General features: G+C 44.6%; 1 protein-coding gene across 3 annotated transcripts in view; it reads right to left on the reverse strand.

Annotated features, from left to right (window-relative positions):
• GRIA1 (glutamate ionotropic receptor AMPA type subunit 1) overlaps positions 1-9,428 on the reverse strand; it is a 297,691-nt gene that overhangs the window by 108,528 nt on the left and 179,735 nt on the right. For 2 of the 3 annotated variants that reach the window (XM_077768972.1, XM_077768973.1), the window contains exon 7: positions 8,237-8,404. The exons of the other annotated variant lie outside the window; for it this stretch is intronic. In XM_077768972.1, coding sequence (XP_077625098.1) covers positions 8,237-8,404 — 168 coding nt within the window. The remainder of the gene's footprint in view (positions 1-8,236; positions 8,405-9,428) is intronic. 3 annotated transcript variants of the gene reach the window in all.

Raw genomic sequence — 9,428 nt, forward strand, 5'->3', positions numbered from 1 at the left:
ACAGTTCTCTTTCCTACCAAACTGAGATTCATACTTAAAGCCTTTTTCATCCCTTGGTTTAGGCAAACAGTAACAAGGGATCAAAGTAGATTCTGATAAGAAATCTCTGTGCCATCCCTAATCGAACACTTCCCATCATGACCACTGCCATGGGCAGCACATGCCCCTCAGACACAAGACTTTAGTGGAGAAACAGGAGGCCTGCAAAGGAAAGGGGGCCAGTGCACCATCCCTGGTGAGTCAAGAGAAGAAGCCAGCCTTATGAAGCCTTGGGCCAGGCTTGAGTATGGTTCCTCGATTCCCTTGTGAGGCTGGGAAATAAAATATGTGCGAATCTGAAGACCTGAAATTGGAAGACCTGAATTTGACCCTGGGACACCAACTGGCCTTGGGAGATTTACCTTTCTCAGCCTCCAGTTTCCACAATTCCTGCCCTCTCTTCTTTAAACGACACAGCAAATGTGAAAGTGCCTTGAAAACTTGAAAGCACCTGAGGAGAGCCCTTCATGTTAAGACCAGAGCATGGGGCGCCTGGGTGGCTCAATCGGTTAGGCGTCCGACTTCGGCTCAGGTCATGATCTCATGGTTTGTGGGTTCGAGCCCTGCATCGGGCTCTGTGCTGACAGCCAGCTCAGAGCCTGGAGCCTGTTTCCCATTCTGTGTCTCCCTCTATCTCTGACCCTACCCTGCTCACACTGTCTCTCTCTCTCTCTCAGAAATAAGTAGAAAAACATAAAAAAAAAAAAAAAAAAGACCAGAGCATACAGGGCTTGAAACAAGTCTCAACTTTAAAGCAAAATTTGTATTTGACCCCAAATATGCTTCATGGGATTTCTTTTCCACAAAGGAATCAGATCAAACTTTCATGGCCTCAAATATTCAATCATATAAAAGGTCAAGTGGTCAATATGTGGGATTCAAGAATTTTAGGGCCACTTCTGCCACTCTGGAGATGACCAGTAAATCTCACCCACGTTCACTCTCCAAGTAAGGATGAGTCTAGCCATATATCATCTGCTCAGGTACAAGAAACCACATTCGCTGATAGTGACCCACCATGTATTCTCACATCAGTCTGGCCTAAGGCCAGTGAGGTGAATCTCTACCTAGAACCAATATGAACCTGGCTGTATAACCTCACACCATTTATTTCTCCCTTTCAAATAGCTTAAAAGGAAAACTTATAGGGTTTTTTTCTTTTTCCAACAGTGACCAGCTCCTGTACCCTCAGAAGGTATAAGAATAGTTGGGGTGTGTGTATTAGAGAGAAGGGGTGGGGGATGTAAAGACACACACACACATACACACAGGGAGGGAGGAAGAGAGAGAGAGGGAGAGAGAGAGGCTGACTGCTCTGAGGATGACCCTCACATCACCTTCTGGTTTGAAGTCTCAGTGGGGAGGCCATGACAGGCCCAGAGCGCTGAACAAATTATACAACAAGCTTTTTACTCTCCCAGATGAAATATGGAGAAATCTTCACTCTGGAAAAGTCTAGGCTGGCTTTGCTTTTCAGAGAGAAAACAAAGCACAGATCTTCCTAGAAAGAGTAAGAAGAAGGGAGCTATTCCAACCTGTCAGCAACATCACCTTCTCACCTTGATCATCTCTTGCTCATCTCTGGCTTCCCATTCATTAAGATTTGAGAGAGGTAGGCTAAGTATCAGTTTAAGTAACTCATTTGGAAAAACAGACTGGGGCACATGTGCAGATGAATGGGTGGTAGAGTGATTTTCCCAAACAGAAGGAAGTATGTCATTAATGATCCAAATGGGCATCTGTACTTTGGCCTCGGTCTCAAGTATCATACCAATTATCAGTGTGTTGTTTTAGCATAAGTTGTGTAATATTTCTATGACTCAGTTTCCTCATTTGTTTAATGGGACCAGTTAGGGAATTATGTCTTAAGGTTGTTTTAAGGATTAAATGAGATATTTTATGATCAATGCTTACTGCACGGTGAGTAGCCAGCAAAGGCCAGCTATTATTTTTATCATTACTTAATAGTGTAATAATAACTGCCACCATTTGACAATGTTTTATGTTTACAAAGTACTTTCATGTATATTCATCAGGAATATACATACCTCAGGAACTTCCAGAGGTATGCCGTTTAGGCATGATCCTCACTTACATGGGAGAAACCAGAACTTTGGAAGATAAACTGATTTGCTCAAAACTTAAGACTCTTCAGTGTCCAAGGCAGGCCTAAAATCCAAAGCTTCTGATATATTCTAGTATATTCACTGATGATACTAAGTGGCGTCTCAAACAGGGGACATTGCTATCAAGCTAGGTTCTGAGTGAAAACAGAAATGCACATAGTAGTATATTCTATGTGCCTACTACTGCCACCCGCTGCTACCGCTAGGCATTTCCTTGGCCATGCTCTGTTAATTCCTAATGATGTGACCATGAACAGGTCACTGAGGCTATCTATTTCTGAGTTTCCTCCTCAAAGAACTCAAGTGTTTAGCATATTGCCTGTGACAATGTAAAATGTGTATTATTTAAATGATGAGGATGATTACGATGATGATGATGAAGGCTACTACTATTGTAGGGTAGTAGGGTGGGTAAGGTATGGAAAAATAAGATGATTTTAACATTGAAGCCTTGGGTCTGGTAAATTGTTAGAGCAGGGACTCTTTCAGCAGAGATGAAGGTTTTGTCATTGTCATATTTACAAACCTTTCTCAGTTTCCAAAAAAATCATCATTAGCAAAGTTCTAGGCCCTTTACCTGAAGGCCCCTTGCATTGCCACAGTGTTTTCACAGGAAGATGTTTTTTTGATGTTGACAGAAACCCAGCAGAGAGCAGTAACAGCAGTTATTTTCCCCCATTTTATAGATAGGATTATTGAGACTCTGAGCTTATGGCACTTGGGTTCAGGATTCACAGTGAGTCATGAGAGGTCTGGGGCAGCTGTAGGCTCTTATCATCTAGTTGGGGAAGCCAAGACTTACACACACTGAGATAAAACAAAGTATGGGAAAGCAGACATCTCAGAACTACCCTTCCATGATGGCAGAGCAAGGAGAGGTCAAGAGAATAGCTCAGCCCCAAACCATTTATGTGGACAGTCTGGATGGACTCACAGTCAGAAGAAGCAGCTTCTCAGAAACATCCACTTTGGGTAAATCTGGAAACTGCTGTCCTATTCATTAGGGATGAACTTCTTGGCCCTCATCACCATCCTCCCCTCCCACCCCATATCCTAGGGAGACTGGGGTCACACTGAGTTTCCCCTTGGCTCCTGCTTCCTGGAACTCCCATCGCCACCCTGGCGTCTGCCAGCTCCCTTTGTGAAAAACAGAGAACTAGCTGTGGCTTCCTGTAAGTGGTAATGGGTGCCAGCTCAGAGTCTGCTGCCCATGAGATGCTGAAGCACAATTTTTCTTTCCTGCCTTGTGCTGGGAGAGTGCTACATAGTGTTTCCACTACTTGAGACATTAATATTGCAGACTTCTCCACCCCCTATTCCTGGGGGAGGCAGCAGAGATCCCCTGGACCCAGGGCCTCTGTAACCTCTTTGTGGCTGCTTTCAAGTGGATCCTTCCTCTTGGCCCCCTCTCCTGAGTGCTCACTGAATTTGGGAAATCAGAGCCTGTGGTTTAGGTTCCAGTGGACCATGACCTGGTTATTCTGGCCAGGGCAAGTCACAGGACTCCTCTGAATTCCCACTTTCTCATCTGCTCAATGGGAGAACAACTTGGCTTTAACTATCTCATTCAGTTGCCCTGAAGTTCAAAGAAGCCTATTCATTCTTCTTTTTTTAAACTTTTTTAGTTTTTAATATTTGAGGCTTATAACAAGCCAATGAGTCAGGAAGTGCTAAGATGATTATGTACAATCAGGAGATGAGGAACTCAGTGCCAGAAAAGTTGAGCAGTTAGTGCAAGATCTCTGGGCAAGAGCTTGGTGGGGGCATGGTGAGAACTTACCTCTTCTCTTTCTAACTCCCTAACAGCCAAACATCATGCCCACAAGTCCTTGCTTGTACTTGACTCTAGTTTTCTGCTGGATATCATATATATCTACACTTACATCCTCCAAAGCCCAATTCACTTTTTGTTCAAATCTGTCCTTCACTTAAGGCTTTCATGACCATCCATCTTAGCTGGCTTGGGACAGTTCCAGGCTACATCTCTTGTTCTGGTATAACTGACAATAGCTTTCTCTTTCACTCATAAGTGTTCCAGTTTAGATGATAAATTATATGATCACCTCATTTAATGCCTAGGCTCATCTTACAAGAAGACTTGTTGATACCCAGATTCCTTGGTCATGGTGTTCTCCTGTGACTGTTTATAGGACTGAGAGCTTGGCTAGTTATTTAGCCCTCAATCCACACCTTTATAGGTAGGATTTCTCAGGAGCTGGTCTTCCATTCAAAAGTGGGTCTTGAGTCCTGAAAGGCAGGAGCTGTGTCTTACACCCCTATTGCCCATGACACACTAGATCTTATCTAGCAAAATGCTGGGAATTCCTTCACTTTGATATGCTTGAGCACTGGCTGACAGATTGCAAACACAAAGACTGAGAGGTCTGATTATTATTTAGGGCAGATATTCTTCACGTGAAGTGTTGGGGTTGGCTTCCAGGAGTAATATGGTCCTTGGACTCCTGGTCATACAAAAATATACATATGTACATGTGTGCATGTTTCTGGGAGAAAGAGTCCAGATCTTTTAAAAATAATATCCTCAATGGGCTTATGACCTCCAAATGCTAAGAGCCTGACTTGGGGAGCTGGATCTTCTGTGTCAGCTGGAAGCAGACTTATAGGAACCCTAATGCCTACTCATTCCTGGAGCACTGAGGGCTTCCAGGATGTGGGCTCATTACTATTCTGAATGGCTCCCTGGATGTCAGGCATGGGGCAGGCAGGCAGGCAGGCAGGCGGCTGATTATCTTCACTCTGTTGCTGGGGAAATTACAGCAGGGTAAGTGGGGGATGGGGGTGCACAGATATTACCCAAGGCCAAGCGCTATTGCTAGCTGGGTCATAACCCTTGCATCTCCCCTGCTGGGCTGGACTTCTGAGACTTTGGAGCAGTTACATATACAAAGTGAGGTAGCAAGCAGATGTGGGTTGGAGATCATGTTTCAACACTAACCAGCTATAGAATTTGGGGAAATTAAAAAAAATATCTCCAAAGCTCATTTTCTCCATGTATAAAGCACAATTAATGAAACTAGCTACTTCAGAGTATTATATTGAGGATTCAGTGAGCTTAAACATGTAATGTATGTTCAGAACCTTATGTACATAAGAAGTCCCCAACACATTAGAGTTGGCATTACCATTATTTTTTTTATCAGCACCATGCTCTAACCAGATGAGCTAACTAACCACTACCATTATTTTTACAATAGTGGGCTTCAGGCCTCACTCACTCATGCATCCCAGTTCTAACATAAGCTGAACTACATAGGCCTCTTCCCAATGTGTGACCTGAAGGCCAGTGATTGGGGAAGCAGAGACCTGAGCTCTTAACCACAGGTTCCATGGACTGAGTATCAGTGGAATTACCCAGCCTGTTGTGGGCACATGCCCTAGTGGCATGACTATTTGAAGAGATGGCTCTAGAAGGTGAAATATCTGGACAGTAACCATGACTATGTGTGGAAGGCCCTGTAGCTAAATGTGAACAAGCAAAGGGCCAAGGGGCCATGGGACAGGCCTGAGCCAGGAGGGGGAGGCAGGACAGGGGTCTCCTCCAGCCTCTGCTGCTAAGCTGCTGTGTGCCCCTAGATGAGTCACCACTACTCCGGTCAGCTGGCTCATCTATAAAGTAATGGACACAGAAGTCTGTAATCTCTAAGGTCTCATTCAGCAACAAATTGTTGTGATTCTGGATTCTTAACAAAGAATTAAAAAGGGATCTGTTTGAACAGCTGATCTTCAGATCAGAATGTTGGAGTTTTGTGTTTGTGGCTAATTCTCCCCGATCCATGCCATCCAGTAGAGGCTGAAGAGAGTTTCTTAAGGGTAGGTCTTGCCTTCTCTTATCTCCAGTGCTTGGCCCCAGGCCAGAGGACACCACAGGCTCTCAGGGAGCAGCTGACTGGCTGCCAGAGAGGCAGATACATGTTTTGACTCAAAGACAATATAAAACAGATCATATTCTTTGGCTAAGGCAATTGCCCCCTCCCAAATCCCACTGAAGGCAGAAGTGAAGGATTAAGTATACATTCTAACCAGAAAGACGTGGATTAGACCATAAGAGAGAAAAAGCAGCTTAGAATGTCTGGAGATGGTTGAAACTTGGGAGTGGTCTCTCCAACTTCCTCATTGTCAAGGGCAAGGAAAGGGAAATGTGTAGGAAATATGAATGAGTATTTGAAGGTCACTCAGAGGGCCAGGGGCCCAGCTGGACTTGGACCCCAGCTCTCCTGCCTCCTGGTTCAAAACCCTTCTTGCTATCTGCACTGCCTTCCAGGCTTCATCACTGTCATGGTGACATCAGAATATCCTCACGACAGGGACGACATTAAGATGGGAGAGGCAGAGGAGCTGGGAGGGTTGTGAACCTGAGGGCAAATCCCGGGGACCTTCTGAAACCAGTCTCACATTGCAAATAGAATCTGTCTCGACTGTGGAGTCTGGAAGAGCATTTTAAATAAGTCAGCAGGTGGCTGCTGCATCTTTGGCCATCATTCAGAAGCTGCCTGATGTCTGCTGTTGTTGCTCAGTAAAGGGGCTGCCCTCCACAGAGATGGGGAGAAAGCAGAAGGGGCTACTGGTGGACCCCTTAGCGTGTTCCTCCTGTCATCACAGGACTGCTGCTTAGTCTCATTCCCAAGGATGGAGCTACATGTTCTCCTCCATGTAAAGGCACTTCATCCAAGCTGAGGAACAGCTGGTGATGTTCCTTTCTCGGCTCTTTCCCCAGGTTGTGAAAATTGCAAGAGCTGTGCACGTGTGGTAGGAAAACAAACAGGGACGGTTGTGCATTTTGCTCTACATCTCTCCCTCATTCAGAAATGCTCTTCTCTCCCGGGAGCCCAAATTCACCTTCTGTTGCATGTAGTCTTAAAAGTAAAACTGCTCTTGGGGCACCTGGATGGCTCAGTAGGTTAAGTGTCCAACTTGGTTTTGGCTCAGGTCATGATCTCATGGTTCGTGAGATCTAGCTTTGCATTGGGCTCTGCACTGATAATGTGGAGTCTGCTGGATATTCTCTATCTCTCTGCCTTTCCCTCACTTGTGCACTCTCCCCCCGCACCTTCCCCCCGCAAAAAACAACAAAAAAGTAAAACCTATCTTATCCAGGCAACTCCATTGGATGGGTCAGAGGGTGGCTCATGAGTAGCATCAGCACCAAAATATTTTGCTGTTGCTGGCTTGCCACTGTGCCTGAAACTTGGACATTCCTTTTAGTTGGCACTGCCCTCTTTGCCCACTCCCTTCTGGAAATACAGCTCTCTATTAGGAGGTATCAGAGGCATCAGATGGTGCAGTCTATCCATCAGCAGCTCAAGAATCACAGCCTGGACTCGAGGTGTTTCTAGAGACTTCTGGAGGCTTCAAGAGACTTCTAGTTGCTCTGAGGGTGATAAAGCTGAGGGCAAGCTCCCAGAATCTTCTAAACCAGGAATGTTCAATACACAGCCCACATGTACCACTGTCTCATCCTGCTTGCACAGCAAACATATCACTAATTGAATATTTATACTCTTCCCTGTGGAATCTAGATTCAGCCTAAGAATCCTTTGCATAGCCAATTGATTAGAATGGGCATGGCCATTTTCTATCCCTGTTCTTTAACTGTTCTTCAGTGCAAACAAAATTGATGATTGTAATGCTGAGAAGCAAGAAAATGGGATCAGAAAGTACTGAGAAGCATTTTCAGGATCCCCTCATGAAATGTGCATGGAGAGCAAAGGTAATGAAGACATACAGAAAACGAGGGCAAGAGGGGAGAGTCTCCAGGAGACTGCTAAAACGTTTTCTGTTCCATCCCTACATATTTCAAGTCCCCTTTCCAACTACAGCATAATCCCTAAGCAGAAAATCAAGCTTTTACACTATCAGGAGTTCCATACTATTAAAAAAAAAAAATTCTACATGAGTTTCCACGTATGCCAAGAGCCACAAACACATGCAGTGGTTTTTCAAACTTCAGGCATGCTCCACCTTTTCTTTTAAATGGCTACATCCCACCTGAAATTGATGCCGTAATCCCCTATGAGGCTCCCATAAGAAGGGGCATCCATTGCTGGCCTCACCTGCTGCAGAGCTCTTTGGATGTCGATCCCCTGGCCCCAGGGCACAGCTGGGTTAGCCAGGCAGTCCCCAGCATTCCCCCGGCGTGATATATCAATTCTCTGCCTCCGCAGGCTCTGAAAAGCCTCAGCCATCACCTTCACCCCATCGTAGGTGAGCGCAGAGGTGTACTGGTGGGAAGAATGGAGACAGTTAGGTGTCAGAAAGAGCTGACAGGGAGGCAGGTGGGAGCTCTGTCTGGGAATGTGCTTCCTGGTGATGAGAATGGCTTCAGGGCGGCGCAGGAGGAGCCTGTGCCCGGAATGGGGGCTGCTGCTCCACCTCACTAGCCAACGTTGCCCTCCTGAACTGTGAGTTCCGTGTTGCCAGTTGTGACTTTCAAAGGGAAGCTGGAATTCTAGACTTTTGTGTGCAGTCTTGCAATGTTAAAATGTTGGTTCCACTGGAAAAAGAAGGCATAGATTAAATGCATCACATCCATAGCTTTGATACAGCCCATAGAAAATTTGGTTTTCTCTGTTCCAGGCACCAAGAGGAACTATTTACTCCACTATCCCTTGTGACAGTAAAAGAAAAAAAAAATCTGAGAAGGATAAGCTCTTATTTCCACATGTGCCTTAAAGTGATAGGTTTACATTCTGTATACTTTCCCCTTGTGCTTACTCAGGATAGCTTTCTTTTTCCCCCATCTTGCCTAAAAGGGGTCTTAGATATTGATAAAACAAAGCAGGATAATGACCCCGGACAATATTTTCTGGCTTTGGAACTCATCATGCCTGTCTTGTTCATTAATTTGTCCCCAATGCCTGGCTTGTCCTCTGGCATATTTTAAGTTCACAATAGAGATTTGTGGAATAAATGTATGAGTACTTTTCCAATTTCTTTTCATTCTTTCACTTAAAGAATATAGTACATTTGATTATTTTTATAATCTCCAATCTTTTGAAAGTTGGGTGGGGTATTCACTTATTAATTAGCTGGTACATGCTTTGTTCATTGCTTTAAAACACAAGTGACTTTGTTTGCTTAAGCTCAAATTGAAAGAAGTCTTCATTTTTCAAAGTTTTATTTAAATTCCAGTTAACATACAGTGTAATACTAGTTTCAGGTGTAAAATATAGTGATTCAGCACTTCCATATAGTACCCGGGGCTCATGACAAATGAACTCCTTAATCCCCATCACCTATCATCTA

The sequence above is a fragment of the Crocuta crocuta genome, unplaced genomic scaffold (genome assembly GCF_008692635.1).
Source record: "Crocuta crocuta isolate KB4526 unplaced genomic scaffold, BGI_CrCroc_1.0 scaffold340, whole genome shotgun sequence".
NCBI lineage: Eukaryota > Metazoa > Chordata > Mammalia > Carnivora > Hyaenidae > Crocuta > Crocuta crocuta.